Source organism: Lytechinus variegatus, chromosome 14, assembly GCF_018143015.1.
Source record: "Lytechinus variegatus isolate NC3 chromosome 14, Lvar_3.0, whole genome shotgun sequence".
In the NCBI taxonomy this organism is placed as follows: domain Eukaryota; kingdom Metazoa; phylum Echinodermata; class Echinoidea; order Temnopleuroida; family Toxopneustidae; genus Lytechinus; species Lytechinus variegatus.
Window position 1 is genome coordinate 15,417,043 of NC_054753.1, and position 25,291 is coordinate 15,442,333.

The 25,291-nt window shown below is 37.5% G+C and overlaps 1 protein-coding gene across 3 annotated transcripts in view; it reads left to right on the top strand.

Moving 5' to 3' along the window:
* The window catches only part of LOC121427453 (beta-mannosidase-like), a 30,286-nt gene extending 5,556 nt beyond the window's left edge, over positions 1–24,730 (top strand). For 2 of the 3 annotated variants that reach the window (XM_041623852.1, XM_041623851.1), the window contains exons 2-17: positions 4,088–4,203; positions 5,003–5,149; positions 5,729–5,877; positions 7,045–7,244; positions 7,656–7,723; positions 9,038–9,237; positions 10,080–10,236; positions 13,972–14,276; positions 14,557–14,636; positions 14,895–15,085; positions 16,116–16,295; positions 17,652–17,749; positions 18,661–18,805; positions 19,445–19,650; positions 21,546–21,746; positions 22,655–24,730. In XM_041623852.1, the coding sequence (XP_041479786.1) occupies positions 4,101–4,203; positions 5,003–5,149; positions 5,729–5,877; positions 7,045–7,244; positions 7,656–7,723; positions 9,038–9,237; positions 10,080–10,236; positions 13,972–14,276; positions 14,557–14,636; positions 14,895–15,085; positions 16,116–16,295; positions 17,652–17,749; positions 18,661–18,805; positions 19,445–19,650; positions 21,546–21,746; positions 22,655–22,885 (2,661 nt within the window). In that variant the 5' untranslated portion in view covers positions 4,088–4,100 and the 3' untranslated portion in view covers positions 22,886–24,730. Of the gene's footprint in view, positions 1–4,087; positions 4,204–5,002; positions 5,150–5,728; positions 5,878–7,044; positions 7,245–7,655; positions 7,724–9,037; positions 9,238–10,079; positions 10,237–13,971; positions 14,277–14,556; positions 14,637–14,894; positions 15,086–16,115; positions 16,296–17,651; positions 17,750–18,660; positions 18,806–19,444; positions 19,651–21,545; positions 21,747–22,654 lie in introns of those variants that run through there. The other variant, XM_041623853.1, reaches the window with a different exon arrangement.
* Positions 24,731–25,291: the final 561 nt, after the last annotated feature.

The following is a 25,291-nucleotide window of genomic DNA, read 5'->3' on the forward strand; positions in this document are numbered from 1 at the left end:
TGACCACATGTAAATTATGCATCATACATACTTAGACCATGAAGACTGTGGCATTCAATCGCTGAAAAATTGAATTATAAATAATTTATTTCATGACTAAAAAATCACAAGTGGACGTTGAGATGGGTACCCCCGGGATATCCAATTTTAATAGTTTACGAAAGTAAACCATAACGGTTTTATTTGTAAAATTATGATAATTATACAATGTTTTACGATTCCAAACATCATCGAAATATAGTTTAACATTTTTTTTTATAAATCTTTGATACTGATCTTACGATATGACAAATTCTATGCAGAAATTAGAGATTAGAATTTATCCAAATGTCAATAAGGTCTGAAAACGACAAATACAAGTCCAGTTATGGATGGCCTGACGTGGTAGAATTTTTATCGATTAAATTATTTTACTATTTCAAAATGAATGGTTTTGTGGCGTTTTACCAACAGTTTTGTATTACAATGAACATTGAATGCATTAGGGCAAGTCCAAGAAAAGGTCACCCTGGAATGCAAAATTTCATCTTTAATTTAAGAAGTTATCTTTGGTGGGGTAAGAAAGACCAAATGTTGAATTTTAAAATTTCATTAAGAAAAATTTGATAATATGCATATTTATGCTAATTAGGGGCACCTAATTTGCATAATCAGTAAAATGGGCGTTACGTATGGGACAATTATAAAAACTCATAGAAAATGAAAACAAAACTTCTGAGATTTAGTCATAGGTGGGACATGGACCCCCTTACATCTTATTACTTTTGGCAGAAAAAAAGTGGTGTCATCTAATTAATTATGCAAATTAGGTCTTGTCCAAGGATGGAATGTCCCATACGTAACATTTTGAGGATGTTTTTTTAAGTTATTTCTCATAATACAATACTTGTATTGTTGCATCTCTGGGAGGTTCTAATTTATTAAGTATGAAAATGTTATACCACAAAAAGTTTCAAAAATGGAGTTTACTTTTTAATTAAAAGTTAATTAAAAAATTGTTACGTATGGGACAACATGTTACGTATGGGACATTTACACACAATGTCAATGGGGAGATTTGTGTACAAAGTGAATGGAGAAAAACAAATTTGAAGAGTGCTCTAAAAACTGATTATTTACCTTTTCTTTAGTTTTTAAACACTGATTTGTTATGAATACTGATTAATGAATACAATTGAAGCCAAAAAAAATGTGAAAATTGAAAAATATATAAAAAATAAAAACAATAGAAATACATAAGAAATTCGTAAAACCATGAAAAACAAGGAAAAAAAGGTTGAAATGGCTAATTTCCCCTTCAGTCATATCAAATATGTCTCAGTAGAACATTTAAAAAGAAATAAACTCTTGTTATTTCCATATTTTAAATTATTTCAATTTTTTGAATTATGGGGAAAATTGTGTACGTTCTCTATGGGGACAAAATGTCCCATACGTAACTGTCCCATACGTAACATGTCATTAATTTGTTTAATTAGAGTCTGTAATTAGAGGGATTTGGCTTATGACATGAAACTTGCCATAAATATACTATAGTATTGAGACTTCTATCACACTAAGTTTCAAGTTGTCAAGTGAAATACTTTCAGAGAATTCTCAACTTGAAACAAATGTATTAAAAATTGTCTTTTCTCTGCGTCCCATACGTAACGGCGCATCTTTTCGCTCTAAAAGGTCAAGATCAAGGTCATATGTCACAATTTTTTGCATGATTATTCTTCTCCTAGATGTCTACCATCATGAGGGTATTCAATCTAATCAAAGTCATTTAACACTATTTTTCAGGTCATTAAAGCCTCTGAAATGTCCCATACGTAACGCGCGCGAATTCTTGGACTTGCCCATTATCCCACTTGTTTTGGGATGTAATTTCAACCTCTATGGTTGATTACGTAAGATTATAATTTTCAAATTTCTCGGCACTTTTGCATGTCATAGTCTACCCACTTGATGCCACTACGTCATCAATAAAGAAGTTATGACAGGTTCGGAAGTGTCATAAATATTTAGTGAGGTTGTTGTACCCGATCTTGGTAAAGAGGGCTTCGTGAAACGGTTAGCGGACAAGTAGCTCACTATCTTCGATTTAGTCAAGAAGTTAGACTTATGACGGTGTTGAGAAATGGGCCCCAGGCAGCCATCTGTTTCAAGGAGTTTTTTAACATTTTGATTTTTTTTCTAATTTCTCCTCACATACAGACTACTCGCAGCCACCATTAGGGGTTTAACAATGCTTGCAAAATCACCCCGACGGGGCTCATTGATTTTTTTCTTTATTTCATAAAAATGTATAAAATCAACTGTACAAAAATAAAGATTATTATTCCATTTTGGCCTGAAATGCACCAAAATCTGGAAAAATAAATTTAAAAGGGGAAAAAACAGTGACTTACTTTGGCTGTCGCGCAACTTCACTTCCCTGTTTTATCCGAACTTAATACATATACATATGGCCATTGAGTCCCCTGTACAGATCGAGTTAGAACTTCGGTCTCTGTATTTGGTGAGTGGAGCCAATGGAGTTCAGCGGAGCAACCAATATAACAGAGACCGAAGCTTTTGGTCTATATCTTAACATGCTTAAAGCCAGTTTTCAGTGTGTGATGTATCTTGCGTAGACACAGCTGGGTGGTTTCAGACTGCAAATGAGAAGTAGCCTATTGACAATTAATATGATCATAGTTTTAAGTGCAGTGGCAGATGCACTTCTGCTAAATTAGCATTGCTATAAATACATGTAAGACCTGGCTATAACCATCAAATTCACAACTTTTGAGTTAAACTTTAAATAAAAAGAATGAAAGGAAAAGGGTTAAATATGATATTATCTCCTGAATACTGAATATTGTGTCAAAATCTATCACAAAAAATCAATTTTCATTCAATAGGGTAAAAATTTAGCTTCCTTGTGTGAATGCTCATGACTTTTGATTTTATTAAGTGCTGATCACTTGTAGGTTTGGGGAAGTCCTTTTAGTCAGTGTGCCACATACTTTGTTTTGACAATTTTATGGCTAACAGTTGAGAGCTTTCGTTTTCTGAGACGAGCCATGTGGACGTACGAGATTAAGGGATTTTGGGAGCACTGCGCATGCGCGAAATATTCTGTGACGAGCCTTCTCGTTCACTGCCCAAATCTGTGACTCGTATTTGAAGGTTTTGACGTTCGCTGTCATAGTGCTTGAACGAGCGCTTGTTCGTGCATGATGACGTCATCCAAGCTTAGCAAAAATGAATGAAGCCGCATCAACACTTGACTTTCGTTGATTCAGCAAGGCTGGTAAACTGCAAATTACTGCTTGTTACCAGCTTTTCCACTACATTTAGTGTGTCCTGTTTTCAGACACTACATATCCGATAGGTAATTGATGTTCTATTTAAAAAAAAATGGTGTTTTTTTTTTTTTTTGGGGGGGGGTTGCGCAAGAGTGCAAGTGTTGCACCCTCAGTCGCCCCACTGGTTCGTAGGGTGATGCTGCGCCTGACTCTCCGGCCGAGCATCGGCCCACGGCCCGCTCGCTATCAAGCTGGTATATGCTGTGGTCTGGTACGGGCCCAGTACGGGTACGTCGATTAAGTCGAAACTGTTTTCATCAATGTACGAACGTGATACTGAACGAGCGGTGTCACCACTTCCGGTGAACTAGGAATACGTTGCAGTCGCAGACAATCGAAATCTCTCTAGTGAAAAATAACATAGAACCCACAGTAACTTTCAGTCAATATTACAGATCATTTGTTTACTCTGTCCAAACCTCAGAGGACTAATGGGTGATGGTTCCAGAGAGTCTGATGGCTCACTGTAACAGTAAGGTTAATGGTCAATGTCTCAGGATATTGTTTACAGAATGATAAAAAGGATAATGTAAACACTGTTTGATGCCCAAGTGCTCCCAAACAATCAGCCTTTCATTTCTTTGTCACAAGATACTTGTAGATTGTATTGAAAATTTAACTGAAACTTTGCTTGGTTACAACACAAATTTTTTTCTGAAGAATATTATAATTTGATAAAAAATAAATATTTACAATTGAAAAAGGTCTAAAATGAGCTACTATTTTTCTTATTTTCAAACATTTCTTACTAGGAGGAGAAGAAGGATGCTTTTCTTTATTTTAATTGTTCTTGCCAGTTGGCTGCAGACAAATGGAGAATTGACCTTTGACCTCAATGGGCAGTGGAAGCTGACCAATTCAAATGGCAGTAAGTAGAACTTATATCCATAATCAATTCTAGTAATGTCTCAATCCATGCATGAAGTTTCAAAAGTTTCTTTTCATTCAAGGATTGTTTTCCTAGATCTCAATCCTTTCGGGAAGAAAAAATATTTGCATGAAATACATTGTGGAATATACTTATAAAGTTAGTATATTTTTGAAAAGGACATTTTCAAAAGTAGAAGGAATAACCAACTTGTTTTACAATGAAAGTATGGTTGTTGAAGGGGTAGTAGCATTTACATTCACTGACAGGTTTTGTCCCCCCCCCTCCTTTTTTTCAGTGGCAGCTTATAATTCATTGTGCTTTCTTCTTTTATTTTAATTACTATCTTAATCAATCAAGTGAATTTCCAACCCCAAGAATACATTTTACAGCTTATACAAGTATTTCAGTGTACTTATTTAAGTATTCAAGGTATTCAATGTAATTTTGTAAAGGAAAAGTGGTTTGTAAGAAAAAGCATAACATTGTAGGTATCTTAAATAAAAGCAGGGAGTTTGAAGCTTGATAGCGTACTTTAAGTGGAACAAATAAACAAAAATACTTTATAGGTATTCATTTGTTCATTGTTAAAGGATTAATAGCTTTGACATTTCTCTTGCAGATTTTGCCTTGTACGTTTTGAAGGAGGTGAAATTAAAAACTTTTATTTTACAATATACAAGTATTTGTTTGTGTGATGTTGAAGGGGTATTAGCTTTTTCTGACAAGTTTTGTTTTCATTTTATTTTGCTTTATTTTTTAGTGTTTTATTTTCTTTCTTTAACATGTTGTTTTGTAGGTATTTCCATTCCTGGTCAGGTTCCAGGAAGCGTTCACACTGCCCTCATTTCATCGGGTATCCTGACTGATCCATACTATCGATTCAATGATGATCTCTATAAATGGGTAGGTAGGGAGAACTGGACCTACACTCACAGCTTTACTGGTAAGCTTGTAGAAACTACCGGGTAGGGAAAAATTGCATGGGGGCTGATTTTGCTCCCGAATGCTCAAAATAGCCCTTAGAAATTATTAAAAAGACCATTGGAATATACCCATTCACTCCAATGTAGTTAAGGTTATCAAATGATTGCAGATTCAAGCTGTAGGTTTTTAAAAGTAGCCCCTGAAATAAAAGCTTTGCCTTCTTTTGAGAGAGGGGTTGAATAATTGAATTGATCCAAGGCCATTTGAAAGCCATTTCACCCACCCTACTCTCTTCTCTAAACTCATTTAGATTATTTAATCTTTTTTTCTGATCTCAAGAATATTTCATGTTTAGTTAATTTCTGAGTTAATTGATGCAGAAAACCATTGTAAAGCTAGTGAGCAAAGGGAATAATGGAAAGTGTATGCCTCCTTTTCACAAATGATACCAAGGTTTTAAAGCAGGGACTGAAAATTTTTGAATTGATGAATCATTTGGATTGGTGTTGCTCTCATTCCATCCCACCCTCTCTGCTCTCTTTCGTTTTGATACAATGTTAATTTCAATCTGATGTGAACATTTCATGTTTTATTTCAGTTCCAAGTGAATTGGTGAAGAAACGCAATGTGAAGCTTGTGAGTAAAGGCCTTGATACAATAGCAAACGTCACTCTCAATGGCATTTCGGTTGGTTCATCAACAAACATGTTTGTACGTCATGTGTGGGATGTAACATCTATATTGAAGGTTTGTAATTTATTTGGAAAATCAACAATCATTTAAACTATCTCCGTAAAATCGCATCTTCTTACAATGCCAATCTCTATTTGCCATTGTTTATGTCATAAATATTTTTTTGAACTTTCCATATGTATGACTCAAATGAAATAAGTACGTAATTCAGGATTTTTATGTCACATTCATAGTTCTATTGCATTGAGTGTTTTATAGTAGCTTTACATTGATTTTGGGTGGAGAAATTGGAATATTGGAAGGGAAATCATGCTGAGCGGGCTCAATTTTTGTTATGAGGCTCCTTATGAATTCATAAAGATAAACTGCATCTTGTGTTTTGCAAGATTCACACATGTTGCCATTGATGGCTAACAGGGAGCACTTTCTATATTTTGTACTGCACCAAGAAGTTCAATTCAATTTACCAGAGACTGTTTTGATGTTCAGACTGATTAAAGGACAAATCCACCCCAACAAGAAGTTGATTTGAATAAAAAGAGAAAGATCCAACAAACGTAACGCTGAAAATTTCATCAAAATCGGTTGTAAAATAAGAAAGTTATGACATTTTAAAGTTTAATTTCACAAAACAGTGATATGCACATCCTGGCTGGTATGCAAATGAGGAGACTAAGATGTCATCCACTCACTATTTCTTTTGTATTGTATTATGTGAAATATGAAATATTTTAATTTTCTCCTCATTGTCAAGTAATACAATAATTAATTCCTCCCTGAACATGTGGAATTAGCATTGGTTAATACTATTATGGTTCAGTCAAGTTGGTCCTCATTGTCAAATCTATAAAAAGTGAAATATTGTATAATTCAAACAATAAAAAACAAGAAATACATGTAGTGAGTGATGGACATCATCGACTGAGTCACCTAGTTGTGCATTTCACTATTTTGTGAAAAATAATCGAAACTTTAAAATGCCATAACTTTCTTATTTTACATCAGATTTTGATGAAATTTTCAGCACTATGCTAGTTTGATTTTTCTCTATAAATATTCAATTCAGCATTCAGCAGTGTTTTGTGAGGCATCTCATTGGTGATTTTCACTTTCAGCCAGTCAGATGCAAGCATTTCAGTAGGTTATAACAGTTGTCAATGAAAGCCACTGACTATATGTTCATGAAATGCTCCCCGAACAAAATTTATCTTTGAATAACAGGCTGGAGAGAATATCATCCAAGTTGCGTTTGAGTCACCGGTCACCTACGCCGCTACCAGGTCCAGCTCATACCCCTACGACGTACCCCCGGATTGCCCGCCTCCAGTACAACATGGTTTCTGTCATCCAAACTTCATCAGGAAAGAACAAAGTTCCTTCTCTTGGGATTGGGGGCCGGGCTTTGCCCCCATCGGCATCTGGTAGTAGGATGTTTCTTCACATTACCTTGAATGATCATTGCTTTTTGTGTATTTCATTTAGCCGTGACTTTTGAATGGATTTCAGTGATTATCAGTGATATATTTATTGCAAATCAATTTATGCCGAAGTTATATCAGCCATTACTCATATAGGCCCTAATACATGATATTGTTTGTTTGTACCAAAATTTGTATCTTACTTTCTCTCTGTTATTGTTTCTTTTTAATCATTACAAGAGATCTCTTAGTTTCTTTTAAAGCTGCCTCAGAAAATGTTTGCAAACTTTCAAATTGGATTTCAGTTTGATGATGGTTTCATATTTGACGTGTTCACCATAGAAAATTGCTATGTTCATATTAGATTGATCTGTCCTCTATTAAATTTCATTAATTTTGTTAATTTTTTTTAAGGAAAGACATTTATTTGGAAGCATTTGATGATCCAATCCTCAGAGATGTGACTGCCATTTCATATGAATGTAAGTTCGAACATATATAGTGTTGTCAGTTATGCACTTTCAGTTAGTAATGTGTGAGATTGATAATGAGAAGTATCACTGTCAAAGTATGTGTTGTAGTCCTGTGGTTAAGTCACTGGACTTTGAACCACCAGGAAGTAGTTGCTCAATTAGATACTTACCGGTACATGAAAATCATGCAAGGTTCTCAACACCACACCTAAACTTTAAAGAAAAATTATTTTTACCTTATTCAACCATTTGTGCAAATGCTTTCTTTGCAAATATTCCCCTCAACAAGTTTAACACTTTTAATATCCTCAAATTAAAGAATTCAAGTTGCTTGAAAATCCAGTCCAGTTTCTGTTAAATAGATAAATGTCATTTGATCAACTTATTTAAAGGAAATGATGATTTTTCTTGATTTTGAGAACTTTCAGAGACATAATATCTTACCATATTTATTTAGATTTAGATTTATTCATTTTTCGTTCACAAAGCACAACAAAAACAATACATAGTCAAATTTGAAGTACAACATCAATCGAAATAAGGTATAAACAATGAGAACTAATGCAAACTATTTGACAACTTAAACTCAGCCACCAGGAACTACAGTTTTGTATCTCAATCTTTATAATTCAGAAAACATATGTCACAGTATTTTCTAACATAGTATCTGTTTTACCTTGGTTTATATTTGTGGAGGCGCGATGGCTCAGTCGATAGAGCAGGGGTTTTTGATCCAGTGACCCAGGTTCAGTTCCCACTTGGTGCGCTAGTGCCCTTTTGTAAGGCATTTAAATCCTCATTACTAGGTCCATTGGAGAGGACCTTTAGCCGTCGGTTCTCTGGTTGCTTGCTTATGAGCATTCATATGCAATCATTCAAGAAAAAATCACCAACAATCTTAAAATTATTGATAAATAACAAATCACCACATACAATCTTATTCCAGCAATGCCGTGCCCCCATCTGTTTAATATCCGTACTGATGATTTAGTTTTATCCATTATATGTATTATTATTATTATATTTGAGTATCCACTTTTGTTCGTATAGTGTGTGTGTATGTGTCTCGATGCCGGGTGAATGTGAGCGAATGCTTGGGTATGACTGTTTAATGAGTGTGTCATTGTGAATATTTTTTTTCCTTTTAAATAATTCTTTTTGATAATCAATATTCCTTTAAGTAATATGCAATGTACACTTTTATTGTAAATTCATGGCGCAATTTAGTTTTAAAAACTACCATGCCTGTATGTATTTTATGTGTGATTTTGTATTAATAAAACCATTTATCTATCTATCTATCTACTTTTTATCTATTCCCAGCGGAAAATTCTGTCTCCGAACTGCCAAATCCAGGATGGCTGAATATCACCATATACTTTGATCTTGGGAACCTTCCCTCCAACGAGAGCGTTAATGCCACAGTGCTGGTGTGGTTTCCTACCATGAATTATACAAAGACATTTGACATTGAGATTGATGTTGACCATGACCAGATCAGCAAGCAAGTCTTTGTCCCAAAGGTAAGTGAGGCTGATTATTTCCAGATGGTAGATTAATCATAGAGGGTGTTTGATAAAGCTGTTCATTTACTAAAGACTTGAGATGCAACTTTCTTGGGTGCTTAATCAAATCTTCTATCTATTTTACTCACAGCACAAGTTAAAATACAATCTTTAGATGAAAATTCTTGATGTTAACAAGCATCTAAATGCAAGCTTATTATTTCTTAAAAGTTGGAAATTCAAACACTCATTAAAATTTTGGGTATCTCCCTAGGACGTATACTAGAAATGGGAAGTCTACGGTAATACATGTACAAAAACCTGCAGTCATTTGTAAATGTTACTGGGTAAGCTTATCTTCCAGTTACGGCCACACAGAAACCTTCTTAGCCTAACAGAGCTTTAACAGTAGAGCTAGTCACATCTTTCAGAAGTGATGTCAAACATTGATCCAAGCTGACGTTAGGCATCGCTGCAACATTACTGGTTGTAACCTTGTCGCTAATAGCACATTGTTAGCGTAACAATGTTTATATGGGGCTGGTACAGGTCATTAGTTGCAAGTGAAGTTGTGTGGAAAGTTGATGATGATGGTGGTTCTATTATAATGATAGTAATTTTAATAAAGAATATCAGAGCCGATGTTAGATATAAAATATCCAGTAAGATCTAATTATGAGTGTTTGTATTACCCATTTTTAATTTGATCCCTGGCATACGTACCTAAAAATCTCTGTTTGCAAAAGCATTTCATTGAATGGGGGGGGGTTGGGAGTTGTATTTTGTTTATAGTTTCATGTTTAATCTTGACTTGTTTTCAGTTATATACTCACATTCTTAACACCTGATATCTTTAACAGGCAGAATTATGGTACCCTCATGGGTATGGCTCCCAGCCTCTCTATCCTCTCAATGTCACCTTGAAGATTTCAAGGTCAGGTGAGACCAGCTCAAGGTCAATGAAGGTCGGATTTAGGAAGGTGGAGCTTGTGCAAGAAAAGATTGCTAATAGTACAGGTAATGGTATTTCTTTATAATTTATTTTATGAAATGGAGTATTGACTGGCCTCTTGGCGATAAGGCATATATCGCCCAAACTAGATTTATGTCGCCCGAGTTGTAGACGAGGGTGATATCAATTTAGTGAGGGCGATATATGTCATTTTGCCCCCAGGCTAGTCAATATTGCTATTATTAATCAAATCAGACATCTAGAGCAAATATCATGAAAATTTTAGAGTTTAAGAATGGGAATGTATTATGTCATGTTGAGCTGACTGGGCCTCTAAACTTTACCATTGTGATGTACTTGGAATGACGCGTCCCTGGCCTGGGGACTTGATTAACGGATGTGTGATAGCTCAGTTGGCAGAGCGGGGGATTCGTATTCTGATGACCCAGGTTCGATTCCCACTTGGTGCGTTAGTGCCCTTTGGTAAGGCATTAATCTTCAGTACCAGGTCCTTTGGAGAGGACCTTAAAGGTATTGTTTAACTTTGTGAGCTGCCGATTTAAAAAATTTTCAAACCAAGATGAAACATACTAAATAGGTTCATTATTGCGGATTGAAATAATCGCTAGAGGGTATTCATTTGTCTCGCAATCTACTATGGTCAACAAGGAAATTCGTGATCACTCTCGCAAAAAGTGTTCACTGGCTTTCTAGGAAATTCGTGATCACTCTCGCAAAAAGTGTTCACTAGCTTACAAGTTCACGAGCTTTCGAGTGCCGCTGCAACTCTTTATCAAGTGACAAGGATTGTCCGATATCGTACTGTATTTATACTAATCTCCAAGACCGTACGCACAAGCGCGAGAACAATAGGTGGGCACTGATCCGTTGTGTGATTGGTCAGGAGTTATGCAAAATATATGCAAATACGCCGTGGGTCGGCAATATGCAAATGAGACCAAAATTGGCGGGCTCGCTAGTTTCCCGTGGGCGGGGGTTGACTGGCTGAGCGGTCCCTCGATCGGGGCCGGGAACGATCGGGTCGGCGTGCACTGCCAGGTAAGGGGGTATTGTGCTGTCGGATGGTTCGCATCCAGAAATCGGGGATGTCGATCCCGCTGTCTCTGTTGAAGTTGTTAGGACAAAGACGTATACTAATAGCCTCCTTAATCCTGCGTGTATACCAATGTCTTTCTTTGGCAATGCAATGTACACCCTCCCAATCTGGGTGGTGTTGCTTCTCCCAAGCATGTTCTGCCACCGCGGATGTGTCGGTTCGCTGTAACCGAACATCGCGCTTGTGTTCAAAAATGCGTTCAACTATCGGTCGGGCTGTCTCTCCGATGTAAGACCCGTCACATCCCTGGCAAGGAATGTTGTATACTACGCCATCACGTCTGTGATCAGGGATAGGGTCTTTGGGGCATACAAGCTGTTTGCGTAAGGTGGTGTCCGAGCGGAAAACCGTTCGGATACCGTGACCTTCTAATCGGCGTTTAAGTTGTTGTGAAAGGCCATCTATGTAAGGCCATCTATGTTTGCCGTGTCACCCCCAAAATTGCCCATTACCGAGATAGTAGCTAAGGTCGAAACCGCGGTCAAGTTTATTGACCTAGTTTCGGCCGATGCCGCACGTAAAGATGTAGATTCTATTCTACAGAGAGCACGTCTTCCAAAACCGAATACCACAAGAGAGATGCGTGATGCTCTTAAGACACTCAAGAATGATGATAGCATCACAATCCTTCCTGCGGATAAGGGTAGTGCCACAATCATTCTAGATAGTACGTCTTACGAAGACAAAATGACCGAGCTTCTGAGCTCTGGTCCGTATAAAATGCTAAAGAAAGACCCCACAGATCGAATGTGTCGCAAACTGACCAGTACGTTACTGGCACTAAAGAAAGACAAAGTTCTAGATGAGGCTACATACAAAAAGATAAAGCCCACACAGAAACAGCCACCTAGAATATACGGGTTGCCCAAAATACACAAACCCGGGATACCTCTCAGACCAATAGTTTCATGCATAGGTTCTTTTGCCTATAACCTATCTAAGTACCTGGCGGACATCCTGTCCCCTCTCACTAACTGCTCAGAACACACGGTTACCAACTCCAGTGAATTCGCTGAATTCACATCGGAGCAGACAATTAACGAACAAGAATCCATGATCTCTTTTGATGTAGTCTCCCTCTTCACTAACGTACCGATAGAGGGCGCATGCAGTACGGCCCTGCAACGCATGCAATCCGACCCCACATTATCAGAACGTACCACACTTATGCCTGAACAAATAGCCGAACTCCTCGAGTTCGTCCTCAGATCCACATATTTTCTGTACAGAGGCTCTTTCTATGAGCAAACAGAAGGAGCAGCAATGGGTAGCCCAGTCTCAGCGGTTGTGGCTAACCTATATATGGAAGGATTTGAACAGAACGCTTTGCCCAAGTGTCCTTCCACATGCCGCCCACGGTACGCCCCAAAGACCCTATCCCTGATCACAGACGTGATGGCGTAGTATACAACATTCCTTGCCAGGGATGTGACGGGTCTTACATCGGAGAGACAGCCCGACCGATAGTTGAACGCATTTCTGAACACAAGCGCGATGTTCGGTTACAGCGAACCGACACATCCGCGGTGGTAGAACATGCTTGGGAGAAGCAACACCACCCAGATTGGGAGGGTGTACATTGCATTGCCAAAGAAAGACATTGGTATACACGCAGGATTAAGGAGGCTATTAGTATACGTCTTTGTCCTAACAACTTCAACAGAGACAGCGGGATCGACATCCCCGATTTCTGGATGCGAACCATCCGACAGCACAATACCCCCTTACCTGGCAGTGCACGCCGACCCGATCGTTCCCGGCCCCGATCGAGGGACCGCTCAGCCAGTCAACCCCCGCCCACGGGAAACTAGCGAGCCCGCCAATTTTGGTCTCATTTGCATATTGCCGACCCACGGCGTATTTGCATATATTTTGCATAACTCCTGACCAATCACACAACGGATCAGTGCCCACCTATTGTTCTCGCGCTTGTGCGTACGGTCTTGGAGATTAGTATAAATACAGTACGATATCGGACAATCCTTGTCACTTGATAAAGAGTTGCAGCGGCACTCGAAAGCTCGTGAACTTGTAAGCTAGTGAACACTTTTTGCGAGAGTGATCACGAATTTCCTAGAAAGCCAGTGAACACTTTTTGCGAGAGTGATCACGAATTTCCTTGTTGACCATAGTAGATTGCGAGACAAATGAATACCCTCTAGCGATTAAGATGAAACATGTATACAAGTGCATGTATTAGAACTAATAAAACCTAAAAACAACCATTATTGAGAATGAAAAGCTAAAACTACAAGGCAAACCCCGATTTTGTAAATAGGCGTCTTATAGACACCGAAATAGTACACATAAGTGTATGGGATGAAATTAAGATGGTGTTTCTGGTCACTTTATATTTCAATTTTTGAAGCACTAGATAATTATTTTCGAACGCAATTTTTTCTGGGCTTCATTTTTGTAACATATCACAGACACAGGTGACAAGTGTGACCTTCTAGCTCAGATTTTTTAAAAGTCAAACCAATGTTAACCAATCACTTTAAGCCGTCAGTCCTCTGGTTGCTTGCTTACCAGCATTCATGCTTTCTTAGCGATCAGGTGAAAAATCACCACCATCACATTATGATGTATAGCATTGCGCAGTTCAAGGATGCGTACAAAAACGTGTAGAATATGCGGATGTTAGCTCTGCCTTATTTTTTTTCTCTTTCTTCTCTACTTCCAGGATTGTCCTTTTACTTCAAAATCAACAACATTCCCATCTTCATCAAGGGTTCTAACTGGATACCAGCAGATGCATTCCAGGAACGAATCACCCATGGCAACCTGACCGGCCTCCTCCAGTCGGCCATTGACGCTAACATCCATGCCCTGAGAGTCTGGGGTGGGGGCGTCTACGAGCGAGATGAGTTTTACGAGCTCTGTGATGAGCTAGGGATTATGGTGTGGCAAGATTTTATGTTTGCCTGTGCCATGTATCCAGTAGATGAAGAGTTCTGTTCATCAGTTGCTGAAGAAGTCCACTATCAGGTAAGCCTTTCATTGACCAGGGGGCCTGTTACACAAAAGATATTGAATGCAACTTGATTTCAACCAGTCAGAAGAACATTTTTTGGATATGCTCTCATTGTTTTTATTGCGTTCAAACTCTATCTGCAAAAGATTGTGCAACACTATTATAGTTTAAATTGTCTGGTGAAGACATCAACTTCAATTTGCATTTGATCCTTTACATTTTAGTCATTATGAGTATCCTTATGAATTTTTTTCTTCTATCTGTAATTATTGTCCCATTTTCTTTGACTTTTAGGTCCGCAGATTGAGCAGTCACCCATCTATCATCGCATGGAGTGCAAATAATGAAAATGAGAAAGCATTGAGACAAGACTGGTAAGTGACATAAAGGACTTCATAAATGACAGGGGCCTGGTACACAAAGCTTAGCAATCATCATATAACATTTTTATGATTGATTGCATTGACTACAATGTACAATTAATTGTAAAATTCAAGTGTATGATTAATCACCAACCTTTGTGAAATCCAAGTGTAGGATTCTTTGAAATTGTGCCTAACTTCACAAACACCTTCTATGAATCATTCCCTTGATTTTCTTCACGTCAGTCTCTCATTACCTCAAACTCTTAGGTATGATACCAGCAGGAATTTCACCAGGTATGAGAACGACTACATAGCCCTCTACATTGGGGTGATACGAGAGATAGTCCTCTCGCAAGCAACTGGTCTACCTTTTATGAGTTCCAGTCCCTCTAATGGCCTACTGACTGAGATGCAGGGCTGGGTGGCCAAGGACCCATCTTCTGTGTATTATGGTGATGGTAAGAAGATCGGCAAAAGGGGGGGGGTATGGGGAGTGTCATAAAGCTGTTTGTAAGTTATAAACGACCCAGGGGGGGGGGCACTCGACCAAAAAAGTAGGAGGTATGTGCCGCGGGCGAGATAAAAAACGGGGGCCTTGGAGCGGGCTTATTGTAAAAATGAGGGTCTTCGGAACTACAAATGTTTGTGAAAACGGAGGTCCTTGGAACGGGTAGCCTGCGTGTGCATCCCAATGGAACGGGCATACATGCATGCAGCTAGCCTGGCGCACGGTCGCAGGGTGCGCTAGCGCAAAGGCGATGGTCAGACAGGGCTCTGCGGCCGCTTTTCACAAAAATTGCGGTTCATCGTAGCAGATCAATGCAACCGCAACGGCGTAACGGAAAATAAGCTTTGGAGCGGATATCTTCTTTTTTCTCAAGAAGAAAATGCTATGCTTTGGAGCAGCTTTCGTTGTTTTTTTCTCAATAAGACAAAATTGCTATGCCTTGGAATGGAAATACTGAGTGCCCCCCCCCCCCCGGGCAAATGACTCTACAAACGACTGATGACACTTTCTTATAGTAAAGCATATACCATACTATAAATTTTGCGCCTGTTTAAAAAAAAAATAGGTTATCACCGCCCACATGAAGCATTTCCCTGTGTTCTCAAAGGTCCTCAAAAAGAAGAGGGCCTCACCCCCTCTGAATCCACACTTAGTTTTAATCAATCAAACAGATTGGAGTTTGAAGCAGACTCTTAACAACATAAGAACTTAGTGAAAATCAAACGGTTAAGCGGTCTAAGTTATGGTGTTTGAAGAAATCAATATGAGAAGAATCAAAATAGACTAAAAACTTCGAAAGAGGGAGGTACTCTTGAAAGAAAGGGAAAGAGCCTTGGAATGTAAATGCTATGCATATGCAAGGTTTTAAGGTTTTATATTTTTTTGAAAAGAACAATTTTTTGATGCGATTCAAATTACTTGTACACCTTGTTATTACAAAATGGTTGATTATTTCTTTTTTTGTTGTCTTTCTGTGTTAGTCCACTACTACAACTATAGTGCAGATTGTTGGGATGTATCGAGCTATCCTAAACCACGGTTCGCCTCAGAGTATGGAGTCCAGTCCTGGCCGTCGTTCAGGACACTCAGTCCTGTTTCCATAGCAACTGACTGGTCCTACTCCAGCTCATTCAGTGTCCACAGACAGCACCATATGTTTGGTGAGTGATCTTTCTATCTGGTATTGGGGCCCAAAACTCACAAACTTTTCTTTCGACTTCACCCCTCCATACTTGAATTTTTTGTATAAGCTTGAATTTTTGTATACATTGGCCTGTATTCTGATCGCAGGTTTAACTTAAACTTTTTTTTTTTTTTTTAATTATGTGTATTATTGGTATTCAAAATCACTTAAACTTAGGTTTAAAGTTGTGGTTTAAGTATGGATAGCCAATTGTTACATAAATTACTAACTGTAGAGATATCAAACTTCAACTCATTTGGGTCTCAAATCATTCATAATTGTCTAGGAAGTATAAATAGATGATTGTCTTCACCATCGATAAATCAGGATAGAGCACAGTACACATAAACATACAACTTAATAAAAATTTTGATACTTTTGGCTACCCATACTTAACCGACGGCAACGGTGGCAGTGGCGTCGTCAAAATTGAAATCTTAACCAAAGTTCAGTTTTTGAAATGTCATCATAACTTAGAAAGTATATGGACGTAGTTCATGAAACTTGGACTTGGACTTGTTTCATTTTGTCATGCTATTTTTTCAATTCATTTCATTATCCACTCTGTTTTGAATTCATGCAAATTCATTCAAAATATATGTGCAAAGTGAAATGTGGAAATAATCTGAAATTGAAACTGAATGCTGAAAACAGAGCTGCCAACCTGAATAAAAACATTTGAGTATTTTCAAAGCTGAAAATCGGTATTAATTTTCAAAGAATACCATAGGACAACACATAAAACTGAATCTTTAGAAATTAGTGTTTTTCATGAAACCATCAATATTCTTCTCATTTTCAGTACTAAATACAGAGAATCCATACTACTTGGCAGCTCTGTGAAAAGGTTGTAGCCAAAAGAATATGAATGATGTTTCAAGAGTGATCATACAGAAAAATCATCGAGGGTGTCAGTAAGAAATATCCACTCAAGTTTCCTGTCAAATAGTTGTATCAGGACTTGGTAGTGTTTCAAATCACCAGTCTTGTGTAATTTACGAACAGCTTTATGAAACACCAATGATAATTGAAAGAGGGTGTAGATTGGCAAGGCATTTATCTACATTTGCCACTCTCCACCCAGGTGTAGTAAATGGGTACCTGGTAGGAAGGGATTCATTGAATGCTTGAGCGTTTGATCAGGAAAGCTGTGCTAAAGCCGGGGTAATAGTATGCAGCACTTTTCTGTATTAAGCACTATGTAAATGTTGCATATCATTATTAGTATTATTTTCTGTGCAGCCCTCACATTAATAGTTGTTTATCCAAGATATGCCAGTTGGAGACTACATCCATCTTTGAATTTACTTATGATTTCTTTTTTTTCTTGAAGGTCAGGCCCAGATGTTGGCTCAGATCCAGAGACATTTCAACCTCCCATCATCAAAAGATCATCTCGTTTACTTCAAGGATTTGCTCTACTTAACACAGGTATGTTTGAATTCAATGTTTAATCCTTTTTCAAAAGCTTTGGGATCATGGGTGTAAATCCATGAGGTCATGCTATTCAAATGAGGGATATAAAACAAGAGATCATCCCCCTCCCCCAAACAATAGGTTTACCACTTTAAATTATACCATTGTTTGGGATTCATACCAGCATCTCTCTTAAATCTGTATTATGAAGAGAATTAATAATAACAACAACAGAGAAACTTGGAAAGAATTAAAATATCTAAAGAAAAAAAAACAGATGATGAAATGTTATTAAAGACTTTTAATCTCCTATGCTGACCATTGATGGCATCTCAAAGCACTTTATATCTCACAGCACAGATGCTATAGAAATACCAACTATTATTATCAATATTATTATTTACTTTTGAGGGGGGCTAAAGCACAATATCAAGAAGGGCAGGAAACAGAAATCACAGGGAAAATGTTTTTTGCTCAAAATAATGTAATTCCTCTCATAGAATTTGTCCAGCTGTTATGAAGTTAGATTTTCATTTTGTCTACTACCTTTTCTGTGATAGATATAATATTTCTTTAAAAATGAGGGCACCAAGTAAAGGTATTTTATGAGTCCCCCAAAATACATTTAGATGCAATGTGACAGTGACAGTAGATCACTGCTAACAATAACATTTTATACATACTTTTCAAACAAAAGGTGTTCTCAACTTCAAGAGAAATTTCCAGAGGCTTGTCAACCTAGAAACAAGTAAATGATGCATAAAACAGGATCCCAATTATTGCAGCTTCTTAGATCATTATTATTACTAAAATGGTAAAGGATTACCTAAGAAGAGAAACATCCATAACTTTGATTCACTTTGTAAACAGGTCTATTATAGTGATCAATGACATGTTTAATAGTGACTGATTATTTTTTTGTGTAGGTATCCCAAGCCTTGTGCATCAAGTTTGAGACAGAGCACTACAGACGGCTTCAGAGCATCTTGGTCGATGGTCAAGGTCACTGTATGGGGGCGCTCTACTGGCAGCTAAATGATATCTGGCAGGCTCCCTCATGGTCATCAATAGGTCAGCCATTTATCACCCACATTGTAAACATTAAACTTATTTTGGCCTAGAGGTCCAGAGACAGATTGCCAACAAGATTTGTATGTAACAATTGTGAAAAAGCATTCCATGACTGATCCATTTCCCCCATTTTGATGAAATTTTTAGAGAATAATTAAGGGATGCTTTGAAGTTTTAGCCAGCTTATACTAACATACATAATTTTGTCATTTAATAATAAGTTTTAATACCAAGAATTGCCTGTTGATAATGATAATACAATAATAATTTCTTGTATACATATGTCAATATACTCATGGTAAAATGTCAATATGTAATGTCCCTTTTGAGGGAATGCTGGAATTATTTGTGATTTAGATTTTGTGATACAGTGAATTTTGATTAACATTGTTATCACTTATCAACATTTCAGTTTAAGGATTTAGTGATGATACCTTAAGAATACTTCAGTAAGATACTTTCTTTTTTGTCTTGTTACATTTTCAAAAAGAATTTGGGGTGCGCTTGAAATCATCTGATTATTATTTAACAAATATCCGGAAGAAAAGTTTGAAAATAAGACAATAAGCATTGGTATTGGTTACATACATTATTGATATTGAATATTAGCAAGCACTGATTTGACCTCTGACCCCACAGAATATGGAGGCCAGTGGAAGATGCTTCATTACTATGCGAAGGATTTCTTCTCTCCCATCCTTGCCTCGGGCATGGTACAAGATGAAGAGCTGTATGGCTACTCTGTCACAGAAACAGACAACCTTGTCGATGCTAGATTCGTCACATCCGTCTGGTCTTGGACGGATCTGAAACCAAAGTATCAAGTTACCAATCAGTTTTCTCAGGTGAGTTGTTTAAAATTAGACATTCAACCATTTATTTAATTCATCATAAAAATGCATGTACATAAAAGGAGAATTATCATAGACAATCAGAGGTACTTAAGCAAGTAAATACAATTACATAAATGGTGAAGTTATCTTAGATTTCAAACAGGTTCATATTTTACAAGTAACTCTGACAGATAAGATGGAACCATTTGTCGAAAACACTGAAGAGAGAGTAGTAAGATCTTGAACAGAACATAATTCGTGACCTGACAGGCAACCAATGCAAGGATCTTAATACAGATTAAACAGATTCATATATTTTTGTTCTGGTAATAATCCTAGCAGCAGAGTTTTGAATGACCTGAAGTTTCTGGAGTTGAGCGGCTGGTAATCCATACAATAGAGTATTGCAATAGTCTAAGTGGCACATGACAAAAGCATGCACCAACCTCTCAGAGGTATATCTATCAACATACGGTTGAATTGACTTACAAATAATGAGATTAGGCCCGGTTTGAAAGTCCCTTTTTGATGCACGTGTACACGGCGTGTTTTTCGGTCGTGTACACGTGTACACGTTGTAAACACTGAGTGAGTGAGTTACGGTATGTTTTCAGTGCTTCCTACATGTAGCCTGAGACTAAGTCACGGTTTTAAAGCTTACCTGAGATGTTAGAAGTATCAATCCACAAAAATTAGTGCAATTAAAAAGTTTACTCAGCTTAGCAGCGCATTAAATTAATAAAGAATGCAAAAGTAAATCAGTGCAGGGCCCTAGTTAGCGCTGACGTTCGTTGGATGCGCATTTTGCATACTGTACCGTACATGCATGCACAGATCGCTGCAGAATTAAGTGTAACTGAAGTTATCGATTGATTTTCATTATTTTATTGCCAATTTGTTTGTAGGCTTGTAGCACATGTTTATGAGCGTATAACACGTAACTGGAGCAATGATCGCTGTCGCAATTGGTGATTCTCAAATTGGCTCTAAAAGTGATTGAAGAACGCTTTCGAGAGTCTCCAGTTACGTGTTATACGCTCATACACATGTGCTACAAGCCTACAAACACACGCTCCTCAAATTGGCAATAAAATAATGAAAATCAATCGATAACTTCAGTTACACTCAATTCTGCAGCGATCTGTGCATGCATGTACGGTACAGTATGAAAATGCGCATCCAACGAACGTCGGCGCTGACCGGAGCATACCCATTTCGTGTGGTACAAAAACTGGAGTCTCCAGAATAAATGTGGATTAAATCGGCGATTTTGGAAGTAAACTCACTCTAGGTTAATTGAAATATATTGACATATTAGTGATTAAAACATGTGCAGTGTCTGAGAATTAAGAATTAAATGTGAGGCTGTGAGCTTGTTCACTGACTTTACAGTCCCACGCAAGCTTTATGCAGATGCTACCATGTACACGGTGATGGAATTTAGTACATGTGCACTGACTTGACCGTGCGTGTACACGTGTACCCGTGTACCCGAAACGGGCCTAAATGAGATTATATAATGAATAAATTTCCAGTAAAATTTTCATTATAGCCAAAAATTACTCTGAATTACGGTTTCATTTTGGCTTTTCTGGGATGCACTGTATATCATATCCTCTGTTAAACTGATGTAAAGATTGATTCATCCAGGAAAAGTCAAATTACGATGGAAAATAAATCTTATCATCTGGACTTACTTTGGAACAGAGAACTGTTTCACGTCCGATCGGGGACGCTTCTTCAGCTCTAATGAGTTGGCGGGAAATCATCGTTGCCATTTTCCGGATTACTGGATTGTAAATATTCTCTGTTAGGAGTCAGGACCAATCCATATTAATCAAAATGTTATATACTAGTAAATGAGTACTCTATTATCATTTCATTTCAATTAATTTCACCTTGTCCAGACTGCATTATCATCCAAGATGGTCCTCAGAACACCTCTCGATGACCTCCTCCAGAAAGCAGCGTGTGGTTCAAAACCTGTTCGCTCTTGCTTTGTAACCATGGCGATATACCATAGCAACACCACCCAACTCTCACCAATCAATCCTCTCTTTCTGTCATCCTTCAGTGATGTAATGGGACTAAAGAAACCAGTTATGAGAGTAAGTCATCTGTCTTGTTTTGGTAAATTGCCATTTTTTGTCTACTTTTTGTTTGGTCTCATCCCCATTGTCTAATCCTAGTCTCCGATCAGGTTGTCCAAAGGCCACCACACGCCTTACGACCCGACTGGTCTGCGGCTGGCTTGCGACTGAGTGAGGGGAGATGTGACGTCACAGCTCTTGTCAGCTTGAGAGTCGCAGACCAGTCAGAGACAAGTCGCAAGGAAAATCGTAAGGATTTGACACGTTGAATCCTTACAACTGGATCACAAGCTCATTCCAACATTCAGTCAATCAGACAGCAGAGTTGCGCGGCGCGTATATGATAAACAACGCGCATACGCAGTAGTAAGTGCACTTTATCAGTTGATCTGGCAAAAAGCTCATCTGTGAGTCGCAGACAGCGTGGTAGTCACATCGCGAGGTGTGTGGTGTCAAGGCATATAACTACGCTACGATTCACCTCCCCTCACTCAGTCGCAAACCAGTCGGAGACCAGTCTGGTCGTAAGGGGTGTGGTGGCCTTAACAAAAAAGAGAAAGAAAGAAAAACCATATTCTATGTATACTGTGCTCATATGAATCGGCTCCAAATTTCATTATTTCATTCATTGGTAACAGGTGTTTAAAGGAAAGTGATCATTAAAAACCTGTGAATTGGCAACCAGATGTAAATCTCAGAATTGCTGTCTCTCCATGCGAACTGGCAAGTTTCATACTTCAAAACACGATAAAGAATGTCAAGTAGTTTAGGTATATATATGTGTTTCTTTTTCGAGTACAATGATGAAAGAAAAATTCTGCTGTTACCAATTTGAGGAAAAAAATATGATCACCTCCATGTAAGTTCTTTAATACAAATGTTTTGAATTAATTTTTATATTTTTTTTTGTAATTGTCTCTGTATAGATTTCTTCTGTCAGCAAAGCTTCAACAGATGAGTTCCTCATTACCATCAAAACCAGTAGCATTGCTCCATTCACTTGGCTGGACAGTGGTGATCGTAGAGGGCGCTTCTCACAAAATGGCTTCCTAATGATGATGCCCTCGATATCGGTGACTTTTTTTGCATGGGAGTCAATGTCTACCGAAGAACTTGCCAACTCACTCACAGTTTCATCTTTAATGGATTTGTATTGAAGAATGATTTTGGATTGAAACTGGTTTTAAACTTTTGACAGTCTTGTCACACATTGCATTGTGGGAGTTTTTAGAGATAAACAAAGCCTGTTACAATTCGCAATTCATGCCTTGCAGTGCAATTTTTTACTTTTTCTTTAGTAAAATCCACTTTGTGCAATCTGTATTTCTGTCGTGTGCAGACAACTTGAGATCATAAAAGCAAAGATATCATCCTTACACAGAGGGATTGCCTGGTAGATTTCGCTTTTTTCACATCCCTCCCGTCGTCAATAATGCTATGAATAGCAGATTCATAAAGGTCTCGGAATTTTCCACGAGGAATGCAAAGTTTATGGGCAGCATTATCCAAACTCTCGCAGAAGTTTCTCGCGTGTAGTCGTTCTCGCCATTGTGGATGAAGAAAGTGACTTATATGCATTACCTTCGTCTTTCCCACGTATTTCTTATTGGTCCGATTTATTTCTTCTCATACATATGTAATTATGCATGAGAATTTTTCGTACAAAAAACTGGCAAAATTTCAAAGTCAATATAAAAAAACAACATCCAAAGCAAGACTCGAGTGTATAGACGGCTGCTAATGCAGCCACAATGTGTAGTCTTTGCCAAATCAGACGTATCTCTTGCATTCAGCATAACAGCAAAGACAATTATTACTGCAGCCTCCGCCTAGGTTATAGGCTATCTTTATCCTGATCAGTGGATGTATGGGTTGGAAATGATTATCACTATGTTTTAAGAGTAATGAATTCAACCTTCAGAATTCAACTCTTTAAAGAGACCTATTTGTTTTCAAACTAAAGTTTTTACACTACTTAAAATGATGGTATTGTTAATAGTGTGTGAATTAAAATCTGAATTAAAAAGATTTCAAGTATCCTAGCATTAATAAGTTTACATGTACAGATGTCTAGGCTCTAATCCCTCAAATATTGTTGGGATGAATTTTGTAGCATTTTGATAGAAGATGATGATACTATATTGTGTAATCACAGTACTCTTTCATCAAATGTAATCGTATGTTTATTGTTATGCAAGTATTGTTTATTGTTGTCCACTCCTAGTCAAATGCTTCCAACCAATATTTGGCAACTATTTTGTTTAGTCATTAATCTGTGGATCAAGTATTATTGCTTGAGAGGGGAAGCCCCTAGAATTCCTTTTCTAGTATTTGTTTTAGTCTGCTTTCATGAGTACAAACAGAAGAGAACCTTTGATAAGGCATTATTTACCATCATTTTATCATAAATTTTGATACAATTCTAGAATTATTCGTTAATGTTTATTTGCTTCATCGTGGAAATTTTAATTTGACCCCTTCAGCGTGTGCTGCTGGTCAACACATGTGAATGTATATACTAATATATAAATCAATGACGAAGCAAGACTAATTTTTGTGTATTTCACTATTTCAGATCTTTTTCTTAATCTCTTTTTTTTCATACATGTGTATAAAATGAGCTTCCTTGTTACAAAATTGATTACAGCAATGGTGTTAGCAGTCTAATTTTTACACTATTGAAACTTAAAATGCGAATTATTGTAATTTCATATGATAAACCCAAAAAAGGTATTGAGGAAAGCCATCTGCTTGCTCATTACATATTCATGATGGCATGCATAGAAATAAAAACCTTGAATAACTTTGTAATTACTTGTCTATCATAATGAAATGCTTATATTTCCATTGGAAAATTTCTTTTTTTAAATTCAGATTCAGATTTGAATAATCTTAAATTGTATGTTTTTAAACAGTACTAAGTTGACTGATGTGACTTAATAAATCGATATGCAGATTGATAGCATTGTGTGTTTTACCATACTGAATTTAAGTAAACATTAAAGCTCCAAGTTTTTGGTCCTAAGTTTTATTAAAGATTATATAACCCTTTTTTACTTAGAGCCCCCTTGGATTTTCAGATAGATTATAAAAGATCCGCTTTTAAAATTAACAAACTGAAAGTTTCTCTTCATTTTTTGAAATCTATGCTTTTTGTAATTTGATTGAGTGATTTTAAATGTATGAAAATAAATTAAACCGGGCAGCCCAGTAGCATTACTAGGATTTTCCAAAAGGGGGGCAAATTTGTCCGCCAAAAAATTTGACAAGCAAAAAAAGAAAAAGGTCTTCAACCACAAATAAAGGATTTCGTACCAGAAAAAAATCTGACAAGCAAAAAAAAAGAAAAGGTCTTCAGGCTCAAAGGTGCAGGCACTTGTGGCACGTCAGGGATCAGTTGTAACTCGTCAGGAGGGGGGGCCATGGGTCCCCCTCTGCAGTGCACCCCACCCCCCCCCCCGTAGGTACGCTAATGGAGCGTACCTACGGGGGGGGGAACAATCCAATGCATAATAATTTCATAAGGACAAAGTACACCAGTAGCGTAGGGGGTGGTTCAAGCT